This window comes from Canis aureus, chromosome 34, assembly GCF_053574225.1.
Source record: "Canis aureus isolate CA01 chromosome 34, VMU_Caureus_v.1.0, whole genome shotgun sequence".
Classification (NCBI taxonomy): Eukaryota; Metazoa; Chordata; class Mammalia; order Carnivora; family Canidae; genus Canis; species Canis aureus.
This window is the reverse complement of record NC_135644.1, coordinates 20,861,528-20,885,920: the sequence shown is the minus strand read 5'-3', so window position 1 is coordinate 20,885,920 and position 24,393 is coordinate 20,861,528. Positions and strand designations below refer to the sequence as shown.

At 36.3% G+C, this 24,393-nt stretch overlaps 2 protein-coding genes across 13 annotated transcripts in view; both read right to left on the bottom strand.

Moving 5' to 3' along the window:
* COBLL1 (cordon-bleu WH2 repeat protein like 1) overlaps positions 1-24,393 on the bottom strand; it is a 160,394-nt gene that overhangs the window by 105,412 nt on the left and 30,589 nt on the right. The window lies entirely within an intron of this gene.
* LOC144304743 (complex III assembly factor LYRM7-like) lies at positions 3,674-3,963 on the bottom strand. The gene is made up of 2 exons (XM_077883296.1): positions 3,946-3,963; positions 3,674-3,840 (listed from the first exon to the last, which is right to left on the bottom strand). The coding sequence occupies exons 1-2, from the start codon at positions 3,961-3,963 to the stop codon at positions 3,697-3,699; spliced, it is 162 nt and encodes a 53-aa protein (XP_077739422.1). The 3' UTR covers positions 3,674-3,696.

Sequence of the window (24,393 nt, the reverse complement as noted above, 5' to 3'; positions counted from 1 at the left end):
AAAGTGGTGAGAATAGACATCCTTGGGATCCCTGGGTGGCTCAGCGGTTTTGCGCCTGCCTTTGGCCCCGGGCATGATCCTGGAGTCCAGGGATCAAGTCCCACATCAGGCTCCCTGCAAGGAGCCTGCTTCTCCCTCTGCCTCTGTCTACCTGTCTCTCATGAATAAGTAAATAAAATCTTTAAAAAAAAAAAAATAGACACCCTTCTCTTGCTCCTGATCTTAGGATGCTGAATGTTTTTCCATATTGAGTATGTAAACTACAAGTTTGTCACATACGGCCTTTAATATATTGAGGTACATTTCCTTTACATATACCTTGTTTACAGTTCATCACAAATGTGTTAAATTTTGTCAAACGCTTTTTCTGCATCTACTGGGATGACCAATGTGGTGTATCATGGTGACTGATCTGCAAATGTTGAACTATCCTTGCCTCTTTGGAATAAATCCCATGTGACTATGGTAAATAGTCCTTTTAATGTAGTTGAAATTGGTTTGCTAAGATCTTGATTTTTGTTCATCAGAAATACTGGCCTGTAATTTTCTTTTATTGTGTGTCTGTCTAGTTTGGGTATTAGGGTAAAGCTGGCCTCATAAAATGAGTTTGGAACCATTCTTTACCCTTCAAGTGTCTGGAATAGTTTGAGAAAAACTGGGATTAAATCTTTGAATATTTGATAGAATTCACCAGTGAAGCCATCTAGTCCTAGACTTTGGCTTGTTAAAGTTTTTTTTGATTGCTGACTCAATCTTACTAGTAATCTTGGTCTATTCAAAAATTATTTTTTTTCTTCATGATTCATTCTTGGAAAACTGTTTCCAGGAATTAATCTACTTCTAGGCTATCCAACTTGTGGGTATATAATTATTCCCAGAAGTCTCTTACAATCTTCTATATTGTTGTGATACCAGTTGTAACTTCTCTTTCTTTTTTTATTTATTTAGGCCCTCTCTCTCTTTTTCTTGAGGAATCTGGCTAAGTTTGTCAATTATGATTATCTTTTCAAAGAAACAGCTCTTATTACCACTGATCTCTTCTTTTTTGCCTCTATCTCATTTATTTTAATTCTGATCTTTATTATTGCCTTTCTTCTACTACTGTTGGGCTTCATCTCTTGTTCTTTTTCTAGTTCCTTCAGATGCAAAGTTAGACTGTTCATTTAAGATTTTTCTGAGGTAAGGATGTATTAACACAAACTTCCTTTTGCCACATCCCATAAATTTTGAAATGTTTCCATTTTCATTTGTCTCTGCCTATTTTTTTTTTAATTTTCCTTTTGATTTTCTTCATCAACTCACTAGTTATTTAGTAGCACATTGTTTAGGCTTCATGTATTTGTAGTTTTTTTACAGTTTTTTCTTGTAATTGATTTCTAATATCATAACCACTGTCATTGGAAAAGATACTTGAGACGATTTTAATCTTCTTAAATTTACTAAAACTTGTTTTGCGGTCTAACATGTGATCTACCCTGGAGAATGTTCTGTTTGCACTTGAAAAGAATTTGTATTCCGCTGTTTTTGGAAACATTCTGTAGATATCTATGAAGTCCATCTGGTCTAATGCATCATCTAAAACCAATGTTTCTTTTTGATTTTCTGTCTGGATAATCTATCCATCGATGTAAGTGAAGCGTTAAAGTCTCCTACGATTATTGCATTGCTGTGATTTTCTCGTTTTATGTCTGTTAATATTTCATATATTTAGACACTTCTATGTTGAGGGCATAAATGTTTATAAATGTTCTCTTGTTAGATTGGACCTTTTATCATTATGTAATGCCCTTCTTTGCCTTTTGTTATGGTCTTTGTTCTATAATCTATTTTGCTTCACAGAAGTCTTGCTCCACCAGCTTTCCTATCATTTCCATTGACATGGATTGTCTTCTGCCCTTCTTTTGCTTACACTGTGTCTTTAGAAGTGAGCCTCTTATAGGAAATATAGATGGATTTTTTTTTTACTTAATTTATTCACCAATCTTATGATTTTGATTTGAGCATTTAGTTCATTTACAACTAGGATAATTTTTGATGTACTTACTTGATAACACTTTTATGTACTTACTTGATATTTTGTTAAATGTTTTTCTGATTATTTTCTTTTCTGTTTCTTTCTTCATCTCGTGAACTCTTCCTACATGATTTGACAGGTTTCTTTAGTGGCATGTTTAGATTCTTTTTTTTTTTTTTTTAAGATTTTATTTATTCATTCATGAGACACAGAGAGAGACAGAGACAGAGACATAGGCAGAGGGAGAAGTAGGCTCCCTGTGAGGAGCCCGATGTGGGACTCAATCCTGGGACTGGGATTAGGCCCTGAGCCAAAGGCAGACACTCAACCACTGAGCCACCCATGTGTCCTGATATTTTGTGCATCTACTACAGGTTTTTGCTTATCAAGAGGTTCACATATAATAATCTATATACACAGCAGTCTATTTTAGGTTGATAGTCACTTAAGTTTCACTACATTCTAAAAACACTACATTTTGGGGTTCCTAGGTGGCTCAGTCAGTTGGGCATCTGACTCTTGCTTTCTGACTGGGTCATGATCTTGGGGTCATGGGACTGAGTCTCATGCTAGGCTCTGTGCTCAATAGGGAGTCTGCTTGGGATTCTCTTCCTCCGCCCCTCCTCGCCGCTCACACTTTTTTCTATAATAAATCTATAAAAAATATAAAAAATAAAAACACTACATTCTTACTCTCCCTTAATGTTTTATGCTCTTGACATTATATTTCATATCTTTGTGTTTTGTGTATTCCTTCCTGATAATTTTACTACTTTTGCATTTTAACATTTATACTCACTTTATTAAGTGGTCAATCCACTACCCTTACTATATTTGCCTTTAACAGTGAAACTTTTTTCTTTCATAAGTTTTTATTTCTAGTTATGACCTTTTCTTTTTAGCTTACACAAGTTCATTTAATAATTCTTATAAGGCTGGTTAAGTGGTGACCTCCTTTAGCTTTCTCTTCTCTGAAAAACTCTCCTTCAATTCTGAATGGTAACTTATTCTTGGTTGGTAGTTTTTTCCTTTGAATATATAATGCCACTCCCTTTCTAACCTGTTTCTTTTTTTTTTTTTTTTTTGTTTGTGGGACTAAACAAATTTAATATAATAATTTCAATCTGTTTCATTTCACATGGAGGAAAATCTACCAGTTTGTTAAAACACTGCATTCTTAGTTAAGAACAAAATACTCTTCAAGGTCAAAGGGAAATGAATATGACATACCTCCTGAGCATTTATTTTAGTTCATAAAGTTTGATTTTCAAAACAAATGACACGTCTTATCTAATGCTGTTTAGAAATATTTAACTATGTTCTGCAGTTTTCAACAATGTTCTCTTAATGTGAAATTTAATTGAGACTTTAATTCATTCATTTTCAAGAAGCTAGTTCTGAAATATGTGCATTTATAAAACTTTTGCCAGTGTTATATATTTAAGATTAAAAACTACAAAGACTTGGGGATCCCTGGGTGGCGCAGCGGTTTGGCGCCTGCCTTTGGCCCGGGGCGCGATCCTGGAGACTCGGGATCGAATCCCACATCGGGCTCCCGGTGCATGGAGCCTGCTTCTCTCTCTGCCTGTGTCTCTGCCTCTCTCTCTCTCTGTAACTATCATAAATAAATAAAAATTAAAAAAAAAAAAAAATTTAAAAACTACAAAGACTTGATTTTATACTCATTGCTTCTGAGTTGGTGCATCACAATATGGCACATTTTCTACAAGGAGTTCTTTCCTAGGGACCAATTCTTCTAATGCTCTGGTATCATTTTTAAAAACCTGTTGTCTGGTCCTGTGTAATGTTTTAAAGAGCTGTAAAACCTTTTAATTCTAGGAGAGCCTTTTTTTCTTCTTTAGAGTAGGCTCCTGATGGAGCCTAACCACAGGGCTCCAACTCAGATCCCAAGCCCTCCTGGCCCCCGTCACCTTGGCCGCCTGACCCATCTCTAACCTGTTTCTGCCTCCAAAATAATCGATTTATTTAAAGTCTTATGGGGTTTCCCTTGCATGTAACTAGTTGTTTTTCTCTTGTCTTTAAGGTTTGCTTTTTATTAACTTTTGACATTTTAATTATAATGTGTCTTGTGTGGAACTCTTCAGATTTATCTTCTTTGGACCTCTCTGTGCTTTCTGGACCTGGATGTCTATCTCCTTCCCCAGGTTAGGGAAGCTTTCTGGTCCTTTTTCTCTCAACTCCTTTTGGGATGTCTCTAAATGCAAATGTTAGTATGCTTGATGCGGCCCCACAGATCCTTTTAACTCTCCTCATATATTTTAATTTTTTCTTTTTGCTGTCGTTTGAGTGATTTTCCCTACCCTTTCAAGTCACTGATCTGTTGTTCTGTATCATCTAGTCTGCTGTTGATCCCTATATACGTTTTTTGGTTCAATTATTCTATCCTTAAGCTCTGTGAGTTCTGTTTGGTACTTTTATTTTCTATCTCTTTATTAAAGTTCTTGGTGCATTCATCCATTCTTCTCCAGAGTTCAATGACCATCTTTATGACCATCACTTTGAACTCTTTAACAGATAAATTGCTAATCTCCATTTCGTTAAGGTTTCTTTTTTTCCTAGGGTTTTGCCCTACTCCTTCACTTGGAACACGTTTGTGTTTCCTCATTTTGCTTAACTCTTTGTGTTTGTTTCTCTATATTGTGAAACAGTGATCCTTACTGGTCTTAAAAAAGGAGCTCTGTGTAGGACATGAATCCTGTTATTCAATCTAAAATGCTAGTCCTTGGTTGTCTATTAGAGCTGTCCCTCTGGATTGTTTCAGATTCCTCAGGTCCAGAAACAAAATGACCTGAACCTGGTGCTAAAGGGGGCATCCCCTCTGTGGCCTGCACACATTCGCTGTTTCTGGTGGGGTTGTGTCACTAGCACAGAGGATCAGGGCTTCTGGCCCACTGTCTGATTGAGCTGTGCAAACAGCACAGGGGTCATGGGTAGGGCTACTCACCTACGATAGCTAGTGGTGTTGTACATCCAGTTCAGAAGGCTGTGTCTGGCAGTGCTGCTCCAGGGGCTCACAGAGGAGGGCTTACGTAGTTAGGCCTTAGTCTGTGAGCTAAGCATTTAATACTTAGCTTAAGTAGTTAGAGAGATAGTACAAAAATGGCCACCAGCACTGGGGCCAGAAAGGTAGAGGGAGCCTATATAAATGGCATCTGTCTGCTACCGTTCAGATCCTAGAAAGTGTCCCCAGACTTCTGCTCTTCTAAGAGACACCAAGTTTGGCAAGTGAATCTCCTTCACCTCTGGTCTAGGCTGTTTTCAAACTGCTGGTTTTCACAATGGGTCCTGGGACGATTGGGTCATGCACAAGCCCTTTTAAGAAGAGAATCTTCATTGCCTATAACCTTATGTTTCCTCTGAACATAATCCCTGTTGGTTTCAAAAGCCAGACATTTTGGGTTTTGGGTTTTGTCTCTCCAGGGCAGGACCCAAGGATCGGGGTGCATGATATGGGGTATAAACCCTTTGCTTCTTAGGAAGAAACTCCCTTTATATTTTGTTTGCTTCTTTTTGTTTTTTTGTTTTTGATACCTCCCTCCCACACCCCCATTGAAGGCTACCACACCAGGAGTGGGGTTTTGGCAAGAGCAGGTCTCGGTCTCTCCTACCTATCTCAGTGTGGAACTTTTATCCTTTGTTTGAAGGTGTTCTGCTAGTTCTCAAGTTCTTCTCAGACGGAATTGTTCCATATGTAGTCATGTATTTGTTGTGTTCATTGGAGGAGGTGAGGTCAGGATCTTCCTATACGGTCATCTTGAATTGCCTCTCCAAAATGCCAGTATTTTTATAAGCATCATTGTCCTTTTTTTAAACAGCTAGTCTCTGTTCTAAAACTAAAAACTGATAATACACATTTATATTGATATCAAAAAGGACTGGATAAGTGCTCATTTTATTTTTTAACCCAAATCCACCTTTGATAAGCACATAAAAGATACTATTTTAAGTAAATATATTTCCTGAGCTAATTGCCATGGGATCCTACAAGAACAGAGTCAGAATCTTGGTTATCTCATAATTGGGAATGGTCAGCTTTTCACATAGGATCATGATTATGAAACATATAACCCAAGTTCAAAAAATCTAAGACCAAATTCAAACTCCATTACTATGTGACCTTGAGCAAATTATCTAACCTCTGTAAGCCTCAATTTCAACTTTCATATGGAGCAGTACTAATCACTATAGCATGTTTATTAAAACTGCATATGTAAAGTACCTAGACAAACATTAGATGTCATGAGGAAGTTTCCTTCCCTTTTCAAGTCACTTAAAAATTTTTTGACTCAAAGAGACTTCTAGTAATAAATTTTTGAAATATCAATTTTTTACTAATGGCTTCTATACAGAAAGAACACTTTTGAGCATATACTCTTTCTCTGTGAGATCTTGCTGCTCAAACACTCCTGTCCTAAAAAAAAAAAATAATTATATATATATATATATATATAAAATATATATTTAGGAGATTAACTGACCTGCTGCTGATGTACCCCCAGATTAATTTCCTTCCAAGGCCAACTAGATCCTGGAATCTCTCCTTGGAGTGGACATTCCATTGGAAGACACACCCTACAGTTCACACCCATAACCATTCTTACCACAAAACTCCACTAAATTTCCAAACAGAGATCACTACTCAGCTTAGGAGAAAAACGAATTACCAAGCTCATTGTCTGCTTCTTACTTCCAAAAAGCAGGACCCACCCACCCACCCCAAGAAGAAACAAACTCTTATGGGCCAAGCCCAACCTCTAGTAGAATTCAGACCTCTGAAATATTCAATTTATTCCTTCTGGAGTGACTTTTACACCACTTAAATTGTAGAAAAAAATGGGACATCTTTTCCAGATGGGACAAACCTCTGCTACATGACCGTGGTTTATAAACCCTTTAAAGAAAGGTTTGAGCCTTTTCTTTAAAAATAAGAGGGGATTTCATACCATCTTAGATTTCCAGCACTACCAAAAGTCAACATCTTATAAATATTATATACTTTAGTAAACAAAACTTAATTTTGGGGCGTGTAGGAGGCTCAGATGGTCTGCCTTCGGCTCAGGTCATGATCTCCAGGTCCTGGATTGAGCCCCACATCGGGCTCCCAGCTCAGCAGGAAGTATGTGTCTCTTTCCCTCTGCCTCTCCTCCTGCTTGTGCTTTCTATGTCTCTTTCTCTCTCAAATGAATAAATTTTAAAAATCTTTAAAAAAAATTTCAAGTATCTTTCCATGTAATTGTAAATTTTACTGGAAAATACTAGAGAAAAACGAATTACAACAATTTGCCCTAATTTATCTATGTTCTTGTACAGAGTCTTATGACTGAAATCTAGTGACCTAGAAGCATGTTGTACTTTGAGAGACTTGTTTTTATAGCTTCCATGGTAAGTTCTATGTGAAATTCCTTTCCAGTTTTAATGGATCTACATATAGCAAAGAATAAAGTGTAAAAAAAAATTTAAAATAACCTAGTATGTTATATAATAGGACAGATATTTGTACAAGGAACCATTCAATAATTCAAAATCAAACATATTTTATAACAAGCTCCAATTAGTATCATTTTGCATATGTGGAATACTAATAAGACCATAAGTTTAAAAAAAAAAAAAAAAAGACCATAAGTATTTCCCTTTGTAAACTATCAGGAAATATGAAAATCATTAGGGTCATTTACTGGAAAAGTACTTTTCAATTGTAAAAGGGTGTGTGTGTGTGTGTGTGTGTGTGTGTGTGTGTGTCTTAAAATTCATATTATAAAAAGTTTTGCCAGATGGTGAAAACAATTTTTATATAATTATTTAAACATAATTAGGACCCCCCCCCATTATTTGACTTTCTGTCTGCAAGTACTAGGTCCTACAAATTAAAGGAGGAAGAATGAATTTGAAGAAAGCAACAGCAAAGCTCTCTGTGTTAAGCTAAAGAACTGTCTGCCTTTTTAACGTGCTAATCTCTGAAAAATCCAAATCTCAAATGAAGAAGTGGAAGCTGATCTAGAGCCTTCTCATCTGTATCCTGGTGATAGCAGTCCCTATTCTCACGGCATTATTATAAGGTTTAAATTATGCATACCATAAATCATTCCATAGATAGAAGATAAAAGAAAACTACTTGTCTAAATGCTACTTATAAGAGGTAAAAAAGAATGCCCTTGAGTTTGGGAGATATCTTCTACCTGGGGGACGTCCCAATCAGAACTTTCAGAAGTATACAGGCAAAAGTTCATTTCAGGTGTTTTGTGGGAGGATATGAGGTGAGGCAGGCATAGAAAACAAAAATCAGGTGAGGGGAAAATGCAGACACACTGAAGAATTATACAATGCCATATTTAGAAATTCTGACATTTCAGTGACCCTTTACTAGGCACAGTGATGGCCCAGCGAATCCGACCATCTGGCAAATTCCATTGCTCAATCAGGTGCTCACTCCTGAACGACACAGTGATAGCAGAAGAGAACAGAAAAAAGAGGGACTCAGGATACATACAGCACAGGGAGGTGGACTCACCAGGAACCACAAGGAAATTTCATCCCCAAACACAAAGGCTGATGGTTCAAAGACAGGGACAGTCCCCTTCCCACCACACTGCTTTCCCTCCCCTCCCTGCTCTGGGTTGCTCTAGTGTTTTCTTATTAAGTCAACACCATTTATACATAAGAGCAAAAGACATTGTTAAACTCACAAATCCTTTCCCCACCCAACAAGTAGGAGTGTTTAAGACCTCGTATTAAGAAAAGCAAAGAATATGAATTTTTAAAGTCTTCTAAATCAATGCCAACAGCAAGAGCCAATACAAACAAAAGTGAATTGTGAGAAATACTTATCACACTTACCAGTCTTCACTAAGCCCACTTCCTTCTAGGACTCTTCTCATCTTCATCTCTAGGGAAAAGTTGCCTCCACATATCAAGTAATCAAATATGTTTATTTTGAAAGGGAAACTACCCTAGATGTTTCTTTTAAAGTTATTCCTTTATAACGACATTCTAAAAGAAGATTCTTCAAAAATTTTTTTAAAGCAACACAGTATTTCGAAGCACTAACAAGACTAAAAGGATACAGAAACAGAAGAGTAATGCAATGCATTTATGTGTGTGTAGGAGACTGAAACAGAAATTGTAAGGGGAAAATGATACCTTTTACTTGTGACAAAACCTGCAATTCCTCAAGGTTTAGAAAATTAAAACAAATTCCGCTTAAAATATTTTTCATGGTATTACTACTAATCATTTCCATTTACTCTGTATATTTTACTAAGATAACCATTGCAGTTATCTCCTAAACCTTTCTTGCTTCTGGAATAAATAGACTGACCAATGGCCATCCCCCAATTATATTAACTCTCTCCGGGACTGTATGCAATATCTTCATCACAGCCTCTTACAGAGTTTAAATGGCCATAGTAGGCCTTTTTAGAAAATCACGCAGAACATATGTCTAAAATATCTCAGATGCTTTCCTATTTTCTGGAGACCAAAGATCTCACATCAAAAAAAGTCTAAAATAATGCATGCTTAGAGAAAGCTCTGAAAAGCACGGAAAACCTTAAGATGTACATTTTCTTTAAAAATTATTTCAAAGTTTCACTCAGACATTTCAAAATGCTTTCAAAGAAAGTGTGTGAGGTTTTTGTCAGGCTGACAAATTAGGATTTTCATATGTAGTAATACCAAATACAAGAACTACAAGCTGGGCAGAGCCAGGAGGAAAGCAGCAGGGACACTGTGGTCTGAAGAACATGGCACATGAATGGTCGTCCTGATGTGACAGGGTATGAAATGTAGGACATTACCTACAATATATTTTAGTCAGACACCATTTAATTTTAATCCACGTTGCTTAGATCTAACTTTTTCAAAAAAAGGAATTTAAGAACACACAATGCCAAAAGCAGCAACAGTAAAATCCAGAAAGTGCAGTACACTGTGCAGGGCAAATTGCCTGCTCTCTTCAAAAGTCAGGCCATTACTTGAAGAAGTTTACAGGACATAATCAGATGCCTAGCAAAGTCCCTGTTAGCTCCTAATTAGAACAAACTGCTTGTAAATGTTTTTGAGGCAACTCAGCCAGTATGACAATGGACTGAGATTATTACATAATTATTATATATAAGATTATCAACATAGAAGGGTGACAAGCATTAAAAGAAAAAGGCAGTTGGGCAGCCCAGGTGGCTCAGCGGTTTAGAGCTGCCTTCAGCCCAGAGCGTGATCCTGGAGACCTAGGATGAGTCCCATGTCGGGCTCCCTGCATGGAGCCTGCTTCTCCCTCTGTGTCTCTGCCTCTCTCTCTGTGTGTCTCTCATGAATAAATAAAATATTTTAAAAAAAAAAGAAAAAGGCAGTTGATAAAGAATATGACCAAAACATCATTTCATTTGGGTAAAAACAGGTATATCAAAATAAAAAGATCTTGAATTCTATATATTGAAGTATAACTAGGGATAATTTCTAGGCAAGAGAATGTTACCTTATATTACTTTTGCTTATTAATATCTTCTGAATTTCTACAATGGATATTTATAATAAGGCAATATTAATATGAGCTTATTATAATTAATAAAAGCCTTAAAAAGAAGCTAGGTTTTTCTGTCCAGGCAACCAATCTCTTATTCCATATGCATAATGATAGATGGGGTTTCTGGCCTCCCAAAAAAGAAGGGAAAGAAGTTTAGTTAATAAAACTGTCTGAAGGAAAAAATTGATTGAAATTCTTTCACAATCTAGTATTGCCTGTAGAAATTCAATGCTATTCATGAGGCTAAAAGGAAAATGAAGCATTAGTTCCAGGAATCTTTTTGATGTCATCAGTTACAGGTAAAATGTCATTGTAACTGAAAGTCCATCCCTTCATGTGCAAGCATCACCAAGCTAGGCAATGTTAGGTCCCTGCTGACATTTGCCAAGCAAGGTAGGAGGAGGAGGTGATAAAGTAACAGAGGAAAAAAAAAAAAAATCAGACCTACAGCTTCTCCACTTACATTACAACCCAAAACATCCTCTGCCACCAAATGACCGGCAATAACTTAAAACCAGCTTCTGCAAACTTAAACAGCTCCCAGCAGATTTAAGGGATGTTGTGATCAAAGTTCAGAAAGTCTTTCATGTACCACTGGTATGGTTTTAGTTCTCATTAGTTTTATAAATCATTCCTTCAGAAGATAGGAAGTAGTATGTAAGGCAAAATTAGTATCAAGTTAACATTTACATAGTTTATAGATTCGATATACTGGCATATACCCTCACTTTTTCAAAATAAAAGATACTATATGAGTTACCAACTTACTGCATCTCAGTTCCAAACATACACTTCATTGCAGGCCCCGTGATACGCAACAGAATTCCGTTAAGCATTTCTCCTTTAAAGTAGACAAGAGGTTAAGCTTTCGCATAGGGGGCACTGCGATGCTATGAAGGAGGGGCTTTCTGGAATTCCCTGCCTGGGCTGGGGTTTGGGAGTGTGGGTGCGTAGACAGAGATCTGGTAAAGCCTTGCCCAGACATGGGGCAGAGAACACGATCCCTCTGGGATCTTGCAGCCTCTCCTCCTGGAAATCGTCTGGGTTCCTCTCCACACAGAAACCAGAGCCCCTACACAGACTTGAATGCTCTGAATGCCTCCTGCCTGTGCAGAGCCTGTTGGCAGGGCCCCTCTTAGCCTGCATTTATGGCCTGGATGGTCACACCCTGACAAGTGGCTCCTTCTACAACACCCCTCCCCAACATTTACCATCCCAACGCTCCCCATCAACTCACAATGGAAAAAACTCCTGGTCCCCCCACCGCCACCACAGCAATGAGACTTCCACTGCACGTCTATCCCGGCTGGCCATCTGCACTGCAAAGGGTGGCCTATTTGCCTCCTAACACCAGAGCAGCTCCAAACTGGCTCAACTAGCAGGAGCATCTGCTTTTTGGAGGCGGAACCGTATCTTCTCTAAGGAACCATATCTTCACCTTTATAAGTCTTCCTTGGTTACTCTTCCATAGCCTAGGGTACTATGTAGTGTTTCTTTATATGTCATGTTACTCTTTTATCATTGTAATTCTTTATATTAAGCTTTTCATCAAACCATCATGCAGCTTCTACCTCCTTACTGGACCCATACAGCTATAGATATCAAATGCTGAATAATATGGTCAGTTTTCTCAGGCACGTGCAGTGAGAAATTGGTGTCATCACCAGAAGGTCCATTACTCTTTTATTCTGCTGTGGCTTTTTAAAGATTTTTATTTATATATATTCATGAGAGCCACAGAGAGAGGCAGAGACGTAGACAGAGGGCTCCCCACAGGGAGCCTGATGTGGGACTCGATCCCAGGATCCCGGGATCATGATCTGAGCTGAAGGTGTGCTCAACCACGGAGCACCCAGGTGCCCCTCTGCTATTGCTTCTTTTAAGAGTCTGACATCACAAGCTCACCTTAAAGACTGAAAAGTCTACACATATCTTCGGTAGGTCTCAAATTACACTATCATGTGAGACAGATGAGATAGGACTAAAATATTTGTCTTTATGAGAACAATGTGTTTATGTACTCAAAAGAGAAGTTAAAGGAAGATGAAAAGATTAAAAAAAAAAAAAAGCCTGCTACCCCACAGATGCAAGGCTACAATCCTGCCCAAACTTTACTCTAAACCCATTACTATTTTATGTCTCAGTCTAAAGGAATGTAAGCAAACCTGGGTACTCAGGCCAAAACCTAGGCACCCTATTAATAAGTAAGCTAATCATTTTCCTTGCTATTCATCAAGGTTGAACATTAGCACTGCTCTTTCAGAAAGCTCTCAGCTATTAAACTACTTTCTCTTTTGCTCTAGCTATTGTACAATAAAGGCTCTATTTCTTAATGAATACACCACTATCACCAGGCATAGTTTTGGGTCCCTTTACAACTGTTCCTGTTGAATTAATCAAACAAGTCTACAAATTAAGGAGGTAAATCATCTTTACTCAAGACAAGAAACTCAGAGGCATTAAGCAATATATATATATCCACCATTTTAGTGACAGAGCTTAGATTCAAACCCAGATCTTTGTTTTTTTTTTTTTTTTTTTTTAAAGATTTATTTATTAAAGGAGGGTGGGGAGACAGAGAACTGAGGGAGGGGCAGAGGAAAAGAGAATCCTCGAGTAGACTCCCCGCTGAGCACAGAGGCCTACACAGGACTTGATCTCAGCACCCTGAGATCATGACCTGAGCTCAAATCAAGTCGGCTGCTTAACTGACTGAGCCACCCAGACGCCCCTCAAATCCAGATCTTTCTGATCCCAAAGTCTACGCTCTTTCATTTCATAATGACCCACATACCCATTCCTCCCCTCTAACACCTATCCTTCACCAAAATGAAGCGTACCTGAAAAATGTTGTCAGCTAGTCTTTTCAAGAATTTGATTATAGTTTTTGGACTATAGCATATTCCAAGAAAACCAAAAGGAAATATGGAGCACTCTTAACCCACTTTCCAAAAAGTGAGTACTTTCTTCCTCTACCACAGAACTGACCTTTATTTTGCTTCCTTTTTCCCTATGCAAAAACATGCCATATTAGATACAAATGTTAGTAAATATTTCCAGTTTCAAGCACAAGTTTGAAACTGAAGCTACATAATTCTAACCCTATGTAATTATGCTAGGCTGCAGAATTATTAAAATTCACATTGAAAGCATCAGTTATTCCTGAAGATGAGGTCAGAAATCGATAGTGATGTTGACTTGTGTCTGGCATACCTAAAACAAATCTTAAGCATAAAAAGTGGCCAACAAATTTAAAAGAAAATGTATTTGCCATAATTTTAATATGAAAATTTTCAATGCTCTCACTGCAGAATTTCTGGCTATATAAATCAGCCTTTTTTTTTTTTTAAGCAGTGAATAAAAAAGAAAATCTGACGTTCATGCAAATTTCTGGATTGTATTCCTTCTTTAATGTATCTGCCTCTATGTCTCATCACTTAAATAAAATTTAAGTCTATAATATCAATTTGTTTCACACAAATTTGTTTTTAAAATATCAATCCTCCAATCCTTTCTGAAGTTTGTGAAGGCTGTGAGCAGAAGCAGTCTGAATTCAAACAATTTTTCAGATATAACCATAGTTTCTCTTGAGGAATGTCATCATGAATGTTACTCTGACATTTCATCTTCAATTATAATTTACTCAAGTCAAAATTTTTCTATTTTCTCTTAATATTATAAGACTATAAATAAAACTATTCCCAAGTATTCAGCTTGGGAAAAGAGTTGTACTATAATTTTCCTAACAGGGAGTAGACAAGGGAGAAACATTACAAGATCTCAAAACATAGGTGGACTTCCTGCTACGAGTAAACAAAATTTGAGATGTGATTGTAAAAAACCATTTTTGGTCTCTGCTAGAGAGAGAGAGTGGTCTTGGTTGTTTCAGGAAAGATAAGCACACATTACACCTTCTCTAAGACAACACAGCTAAGAAACTCAAAATACATGAAGGAACAATTTGAGGTCTCTGAAATTAAACTGAAGTAGGTGGATTGGAGAAGACCAGAATTCAAAAGTACCAATGAATTGGCAGTGAGTTAATTTTTTTCTCTCCACTATATCACAGCCAGGATTCAAGGCAGCCCAAATCTCAGAAGCAGACAATGAATGCAAAGAGTACAAGAAAAAGCCCTGTGGTTCAGAGTCAAGGAGCAGAAAAGGGGTTTCAATGCACAGCAAGAAGAAAAATGCCTTTTTTATTTTCTTTTGCAAAACCAAAAGTATTTCTATATAATAGCAATGAACAATTTTAAAATACCACAAAAATGAACTACTTGGATGAAACTCCATCAAAATGTATACAGGATCTATATTCTGAAACCTACATGACACTGATAAAAGAAATCAAAGACGACTGAAATAAATGGAGAGACATACAATGTTCATAGATTAGAAGACTCTACACAGTATTAAGAGGTCAATTCTCCCCAAATTGATCTATACATTTAACACAATTCCACTCAAAACCCTAGCAGGACTTTTATAGATACAGACAAGCTAATTCTAAAATATATAGTAAAGCAAAGGAATCAGAATAGAAAACAATTTTTATAAAAGAGATCAAGCTGGAAAACTCACACTACTAGATTTCAAGACTATTAAACTACAGTAATCAAGACAGTGTGGTACGGACAGGCACATAGATCAATAGAACACAACAGAGTCCAGAAATAGAGCTACATAAATGTGAAGAACTTATTTTTGACAAAAGTTTAAATTCAATAAAGAGTCTTTTCAACAAATGATGTTGGAATAATTGGACAACTGAATGCTAACTAAAAAAAAGAAAATTAGGAACCTAGTCTTAAACTTTATATCTTAAAAAACTTAGCTCAAAATGAATAACATATCTATCTATATACAAATGAAAAGCTGTAAACTTTTAAAAATAGAATATTTTATGATCTGGTATTACCTAATAAGTTTTTAGATAAGATACACAAAAAGATTCATAAAAGAAAAATATGATAAATTAGACCTCATCAAAATTACAAACTTTTGCTCTATAAAATACACATATTAAAAGAATGAAAGCACAAGTCACAGTATGGAGGAAATATCTGCAAATCACATTAGACAAAGAATTTACATGCAGAATATATAAATAACTAAATCTGCAACAAGAAGCGTAGGGATCCCTGGGTGGCTCAGCAGTTTAGCGCCTGCCTTTGGCCCAGGGTGTGATCCTGGGGTCCTGGGATTGAGTCCCCCATCAGGCTCCCCCCATGGGGCCTGCTTCTCCCTCTGCCTGTGTCTCTGCCTCTGTGTCTCTCATGAATAAATAAAATCAATCAATCAATAAATAAATAAATAAATAAATAAGCAAGCAAGCAAGCAAGCAAGCAACCACCAGCCCAGGGCACCTGGGTGGCTCTGTCAGTTAACCACCTGCCTTCAGCTTAAGTCACGATCTTGGGGTTCTGGAATCCAGTCCTGTATCGGGCTCCCTGCTCTGCGGGGAGCCTGCTTCTCCCTTTCTCTCTCTCATGAATAAATACAATCTTCTTTAAAAACAGAAAGAGAGAAAACAAGTAGGCCAATTTAAAATTCAGCAAAAGCCTACTTAAAGAATAAAAGGAAATAAATATCTAATAGATTGGCCTTTATTACCACACAATTTTCTTTTTGTTCAGCCTCCATTCCATTTTAAAGTAAAAATATCTACAGGAAGAAGTCATTGCACAAGTAAATAACATACTTACTTCCATTATCTAGGAACATGCTGTATATTTCTAACAGAATAATGGGCTGAAGAGAGATAGGATAATACAAACTCCTATTTTAAACTCCGCTAGTAATTGGAGTCTCATAATTCTTGAGCATTCGAAAAGAAAAATTAACAATGTCTTTTCTGATTCTTTGTAGTTACACTTGAAGTAAATGTGAAAATTTATTTAAGCTTAGAACCTAGAAATATAGTTTAGCAACTAAATCAAAGTTTATGCCAAAAATGACATAAAATATTTAACATCTTTTATGTTTGTTATTTACAGTCAACTCAATTATCTAGACAACAGATTAACATTCACAAATGAATGCTAGTAACAAAAAGGAAAGTATGTTTGTAGGGAAATTACAGTTAAAAGTTTGCAACAAATAAAAGATTTGTATTTTTGTAAACCTCGCAGCATAATTCCTGGCATATGGGAAGTACTCATTGTAATTCCACATGGTATCATCTAATAGCATCAAAAAGGAATATCCACCATAAGGCCCATAGATCAAACATTCCCCTTTACACTGAAGGTTTAACAATTCATGGATGCAAACATGTGCACCTGCCAGTAATAAATATGGGAGCAGGGAATTATCTAAATGTGGAAAACTTGGCCTCATACAGTAGGAAAAAGCAAAGGATGGGGGTTAGTAAAGTCAAAAGAAAGTTGTGTGCCCAGTTCCATTGCATCATTCATCAGGCAGTGTTGACTTACTTTCCAAGTAAGGTCCATGGATGATGTGATGAAGGGAGTCAGAGCATAATTATGTTCAGGGACATACACTAAATGAATTTTACAAAAAATTAGAGTAGAACTCTGAGATAGTTTAATACTGAGAGGTTTTATTCTTTGAAATATCAGTATTTTGGCATATAACTATTTTTTAAATTCTATACAATGATCTGATAAACATCCAATTATATTTACTACCAAGAAGTTTGTAACATTTAAAACTCAAACTCAAAAAAGGGATGAAGGAAGCAAAGGGAGGGAAGTGAGAGGGAAGCAAAAAGAGAAATGAATAATTAAGGGGAGACATGACTAGAAGGTGTCCAAAATCAAACAATCAGGGGACATGGTAAATGGTCTTATCTTTCTGAAGAACGGAAATTGCCACTTCAGTAAGAGGTTAAAGGTTACAGTACAGAGTTTTAATTCAATTTAAATAAATATTTCCTTAAATATAAGAAAATTCCCACTATCTAAAGCCATAAATAAATAAAGCCATAGAGATCTTATCATAAATTGTAAAACTGGTCATAGAAAAAGAACCAAAACTTTTGGAGGAAGTTAGAAATTTTTATTTTAACAATTTTACATTAAGTTATAGCACATTTCTCTGCTTTTCAATAAATGTATTATTAATAACAATATGTGTTGTCCTTAAAAAGTGATAAACCAGTCAGAAAAGTTAAAAAAAAAAAAAAAAAAAAAAACAGAGGCACCTAGGTGGCTCAGTCACTTGAGTGATCATAATCTTTGGCTTAGGTCATGATCCTGGGGTCCTGGGACAGAACCCCACATAGGACTCCCAGCCAGTGGGAAGTCTGTTTCTCCCTCTCTTCCCTGTTCACACTCTCTCTTGCTATGTGTTTTCCTCTCCCAAATAAATGAAATCTTTTTTTTTAACTTAAAAAAAAAAGTTTGTCAAAATTAGAATTGCTTATAATCCTTCATCTACTATATTTTGGGATAAAGCTTATAATATCTTCTATCAATTAACACTGTACAGGGTCCTTTTCCCATCTCCCTTACCTTCTCAAACATGGTTTTACTCAATTTAATCATAATACGTTACACAGACTAGGCCAAATATGGAGGTCAGTCCTAGAGATTCTTGTTAAAATTTGTCACAATGGAGATAAGCCATTCAGCAAGTCTATGCCAAGCTGACTGGGCGATGGGCTGCATCAGGCACATCTCACCAGGGCTGGAGGCAGAAAGGATCTTTTGGGAGAAGCAATAGTGGGGCATACCTGAATGATGAGAGAAGGATACAGCCTAGGTGAAGGGAGAGACACAAGTCCTCTAGGCACAGGTAAGAGAGAGAAAGATCCTTTAGGGACAGGGATAGGAGGTAAGGCTGGAGAGGAAGGCAAGACCCCTACCAGTGTATCTACGAAGATGGGAATTGGCCCTTAGCATTAAACAAAAATAGAAAGGAAGCGTTTTTAGTAAGAAAAAGAAGAAAATGACAATCAGTTGAATTTTAGGTGCATTGCTTGGCTGATATGCAGAATGGATTGGAGGAAAGCTAGACCAGAAGCAGGAAAACCACGAAGACTAATCCAGACCAGCAATCTCCAGCATCAATGAGAGGGAAAAGCTGACTTGGTCTATACTTATCAAATCTGGTTGTGTTTTATATGTCTGACAAAAAGCTTATACCAAAACCATAACTGTCAACTTGGCTATTTCCTCATAGTTCACTCTGCTAGTATTTTTAATCATATTCGCTGTGTGGATTCTTTGCAGACATGCATAACTGACCATCATGAAGATGAGTTTATAAGTAAATGATATATACAACACTTGCCAGGCACTAATAACTGCAACACACTAAAAGGTAACAATCATGGGAGGCCAGCAAGGTGCCCCAGCACAGCAGGCTCACCCTCTTCCCACATTGCATCTCCAACATCACACATAGCCTCTTTGACCTGCAACATGAGGGATGTCCTCAGCGCCCACCCTGTGTTAAATACTGATAAAGCTTGGGTGCCTGTGTGGCTCAGTTGGTTAAGCATCTACCTTCGGCTCGGGTCATGACCTAGGGTCCTGGGACTGAGCCCCAAATTGGGCTCCCCGCTTAGCAGGGAGTCTGCTTCTTCCTCTCCTCCTCCTTGTGCTTCCCCCCTCCACCAACTTGTGCTCACTCCCTCTCTCAAATAAAATATTTTAAAAATACTGATAAAGCTTGTTTCTTTTATATCACATATTAATAGTATTTTCTTTTTCATACTAGTGAGTCATTTCATATCACCCCCCTACCCACTTGTAGATCCTACTAGTGTACTATTGTTTTATATACACATTTTAATCAACTTTTCTTCTAAGCAATAATATCAAAGCCATGAATTTATATTGTTTTCTAATGGGGTAGAATAAAAATGTTCACTAAAAGCAAAAAAACTATATTCTCTTGAAAACATTTTGAGAAATACTTGATAGACCCAGAGTTATTCCAGGCAGGAACCACCTCTTATTGACATTTGTCTCCCCCACACACTAGCAGAGTGCCTGGTCCTGAGCAGGCAACTCAATAAACATTTCTCAGAATGAATAAACAACCATGAAGTTATAGGCCTAGATTTGCTGAGAAGGTTGTAGGTCCCCGGCCTTGGAGTTATTTAGCATGAGTGAGATGATCATTTGCTAAAACTGGGACATAGGGTAGGTGACCTGAGAGAAGTCTAGCATAAGTATTATAATTTGTAAAGAGAAATAAGAGAGTGACTTCCCAGGTCTGGATAGTGACTGGCTAACTTGTGTATCACAAGTTAATCACAAACATTGAGTTTGACACCTAGTTCGGCCACTTACAAACTCTACATGTAATCTTGAGCATGATTTTTTTTCTTTTACTTATTAAAGTGATATATGAATAGTTTTCTACAATTCAGCCATATTTTAAATTCCTGCAATAATCCTATTCGGCGACTGAGTAATATACTGATGATCTTAATTTTATTTTGCATTTTAAGTTTTGTGTTTTGCAACCATACTCATAGGATAGCTTCTTTCACTTTGCGCAGTTTCTTCATAAAATGCCAATAGAGATGCACTAATTTTGTAAAATAAACTCAAACTTCATAGATTTTCTGTGCTCTGTAAAGCTATAAAGAATGTATTCTTTGGAAAAACCAAATAATCTTGCCTCCATAACTAATCCCAAAACCTTCTAGAAGATAGCCCTCTGATAACTTTCTTTCAATTTGTTCTACAATCCATTGATTCAACAGCTCTAATTCTTGATTCAAAATTTTAATTTAGATATTTTCTAGATGATCCTTCCTTTCATCTGGAATTTTTAACCTATTACCATCAATCATTATCTATTATTCTTGTAACTTAAAAACTTTTGGAATCCATTATAATACTTTTGTTCTCTTTTTCATTAAATTTGCAAGAGAGTTGTATGGCTTTTTGAAATCAGTCATATCTGTCAGGGTTAAATGTTAAATAAAAATCTGAAAAGGTTTAAGGAATGTTAGTGATCTTTGAGAAAAATGTTTGAACTTTTGACATCTGCGTTAGCTACTCTGACCTTATTTACCTATTTCCTTGCTTTCAGTTCAGTTTTCCAAGGTACAGTATAACTTTAGCATTTAAATATTAATAAAGTACTTAAGTATTTTAAAAGATTCTTAAAGTACTTAAATTGAAAAAATAGACTAAGTTTAAAATTTTGTGTTAAGCATAGTGCACAAAAGTTCACAGTATTGTAAAGTACACTGTTTTCTATATCAATACATTTGAAAAAGACTAAGTGAAATTGTTGCAACCAGACAGAGCCAGTTTGTTGCTCTACTCACAGTCTTAAAGTGTAAGAACAATGTTTCTTTTTATAGCTAAACAATGCAGTACCTTCTACAACATTCTCTAAATAATCTCAATGTACATTTGTCAACAGCATTAGACCACCCTTAAATTCTTTAATCACCCTATACTATCCTCAAAAAATACCAATACATTAAGTAGCTCAAACATTCTTATTCTTGTCTAAAACAGCGTTAACTTAGAGCAAAATCCTATCATTTCAATCGGATATAGATAAACTCTACACTAAGAAATTTTAAGAATTAGCCTTCAGCAAGAATCTTATAGTCACATCTTTTAAGATTTTTTATTTATTCATGAGAGAGAGAGAGAGAGGCAGAGACACAGGTAGAGGGAGAAGCAGGCTCCATGCAGGGAGCTCAATGGAGGACTGGATCCCAGGACTCCAGAATGACACCCTGGGCTGAACGCCAGCGCTAAACCGCTGAGCCATCCAGGGATCCCCTATAGCCACATTTCTATAGAAACCATGATATTGAAAGATATATGCTGTTTATATGTTTTAGTATTCTGGTAGGTATGCTCAACAATATTCATATAAGCCATTTTGATATAAATAGCACACTGCAAAGGAAATATTTGTTATTAGATAACAAAACTGATGATGAATTATTTCTTCATTATATAATAAAACTTTCCTAGACAGCAAAATCCTTGTTTCTGGAAGAGGTCATGTTGGGGTCCCTATTTTTCGTCTGCAAGATCAGAAGATTAATATAAACATCATAACATGGTCCTAAATTCTGCAGTATTAGTTGCCTAAGCTAAATGTAAAATAGACCAAATTACAAAATTGATCTTTCAAAAACTAATAGACAAGTTTCAGAGTATTAAGAAACCTAAAGACAACAACGAGAAGACATTTATCCTCTAAGTAACTGACTTTGGAAAAAAAATTACTATGATAAAGAACAAATAGTGACAAAACTAACTTGCAACTCTTTTGTTCAGAGATCAGTCCCTTAACTTTAGAAAGGTGTTAATGTACTTATAACAGGATAGAGCATACTCTTCAATTGTTTTTTATTAGAACTTCAACATTATAAACAAATACCATGTTGTAAATACCTAAATAAACTTTCCAATTACACACTATCATCCTCATTTTCATTAAACACATGACAAATTTATTACTTTTGAAAAGCTCAGTTACCATCTTCTAGTACTGAGTTGGTAATGGTAAACAATCTCTCAAACATAAGTACCTTTACACACTCCAGCTCAAAATTTTGTGCAATACGTGTATTTGCATGACATTCATATACCTAGAATTTTTATAAAGTCACATCATTCTAGTAATACTGACATTCACCAGTGAACAATTTTAACAAAGAGTAGTCTTTAAAATGTCAAATGTTCAGAAATTTGTACTTATCTCAGAAAAAAAGAATATCAAACTCCTATTATATACATTTCAAAGAGAAAAACAGCATATATGAAATGGTGGCTAAAGGGAACTTTATTGGGGCACCTGGGTGGCTGGGTGGTTGAGTGTCTGCCTTCGGCTGAAGGCATAATCCAGGGGTAAGGGATCAAGTCCCATATTGGGCTCCCTGCAGGGAGCCTGCTTCTCCCTCTATGTCTCTACTTCTCTCTGCTTGTCTTTCATGAGTAAATAAATAAAACCTTTAAAAAAAATAAAGGGGAATTTATTTTTTAAAGATGATAAAAAGACACAAAAATGATTTCTGGATGATAGAAATCTGAACGTGTTTTATAACTTTTTAAATTTATCTGTAACTTTAGAAAACAAAATACAAAGAGGAAAACAGCATAAAATCCTTTAAGTATCTGGGCATATTACACTAAAGTCACCTACTGAATTAGGTAGCAACCATGAATTGAGGAAGGAACTACTCCGTGTATATTTCATGTCAACAGTCAAACTCATGTTAGACTTTTCTGTCAGAACACTTATCATTACATGTGCATGGACCACAGAAACTCAGAAGACAGGGAAGCTTAAAAGTCTTAAGATTTTATTTATTCATGAGACACACACAGAGAGGCAGAGACATAGGCAGAGGGAGAAGCAGGCTCCCTGTCAGGGGCCTGATGCAGGGTTGATCCCAGGATCATGCCCTGAGCCAAAGGCAGATATTCAACCACTGAGTCACTCAAGTGTCCTAAGAAGCTTAGAAGTCTTAAGAGTTATAAACCATACATTTTGGGGCAACAGATATAATTTCATACAAAGGAAGAAAGTATGGAGAAAATAGTATTTTTTCAATACTAAAAAAATTCTATGTGAAAATTTCATGCAAGTACTCAGTTAATCATTTGAACAGTCCTCTGAAGTAGGTACCATCATCATCCCATTTCTCAAATGGGAAAAATGAGATAAGGCAACATAAATAACTTCCAGAACCACTCGTTTGTAAGCAAAAACCAGAATGCAATCAACTAGTCTTTCTGACCACCAACCCAATCCTTTTGCTACCACATCAGCCTCCTGTGAGATCAGAACATCTCTCCCAGGAGTATTATGAAAACACCTTAAAGCTAGCAGACAGAAAGTCAATGTCTGGCCCCAGCTTTGCTGCCCAAGAGCTCGATGACCCTAAATTGATACCTGTACACCTCAATCTCCTTGTGCATAAAAATGTGCAACAGTGGACATAATACCTTATTTTAATCAATTCTAAACCACACTTTTTATACTTTTTCAACAAATATAAAATCTAGTTGTGTCTTACACTCAATGGCATCTTACAATTGCCATTGTCCAGCTGACACTCATGATACAGTTCTGTTCACATGTGGTCCTAGGTGTCTATCTTGTCATCAACTCCAGGGAATTACTTGCATCATTCCTGTTAAATATATTGGTACTGCCAACCAAGCAAAACAACAGAAGGCAAAGAAATCTCTTGAAGATGAAAATATGTGCAAGTAACAGTTGATGAGACCAAAGACTTTATGCATCCAGCAAGACTAAAATTAAGGCTTCAAGCGTCAATTAATCAGAAAGTTTCTCCTGACTTTGAACCAACGCTGCTTTAACTTCCAGCAGCATCAAGGAAAATCTAAAAACTACAGTTAGTCAAATAAGAAAATGGCAGTCTAAACTTGCATAATGGACATAATCAACTTGAAAGAAAATCCCAGAAGCAATAGAACATATTTCTATAAGTGCTCTTGACTAAGAGGACAAGACTGAATGAAGTAAGTCATAGACAACTGTAAGTTCAAAGAAGAGTCAGATTCTAAATACTAAGTTTGCCCAAAAAATTTTATTTTGTTTCTATGTTCCTTTTTATGACTGTGTAAGATGATATGGTGAAAATGTGTCAAATCAATTTAAAATCCCTTTCAATTTTATTAAATGTAATTTAAAAACTAAGTGGTAATACAATTGTTCTATATCTGTTTTGCTGATGGTTGTGAAGGTGTGTTATGACTGCATGTTATAACCCACAGAGCTTTGTCAAATCTTTCAAAATGAAACATTAAACTAGGTAAATTCTACCATAGATAAATTATACCTTAATACAAATTTTTAGGAACACTGTACCAGTTTAATTGGCAGTTTTCTTCTTTTAGCAGTATATAAAATAATG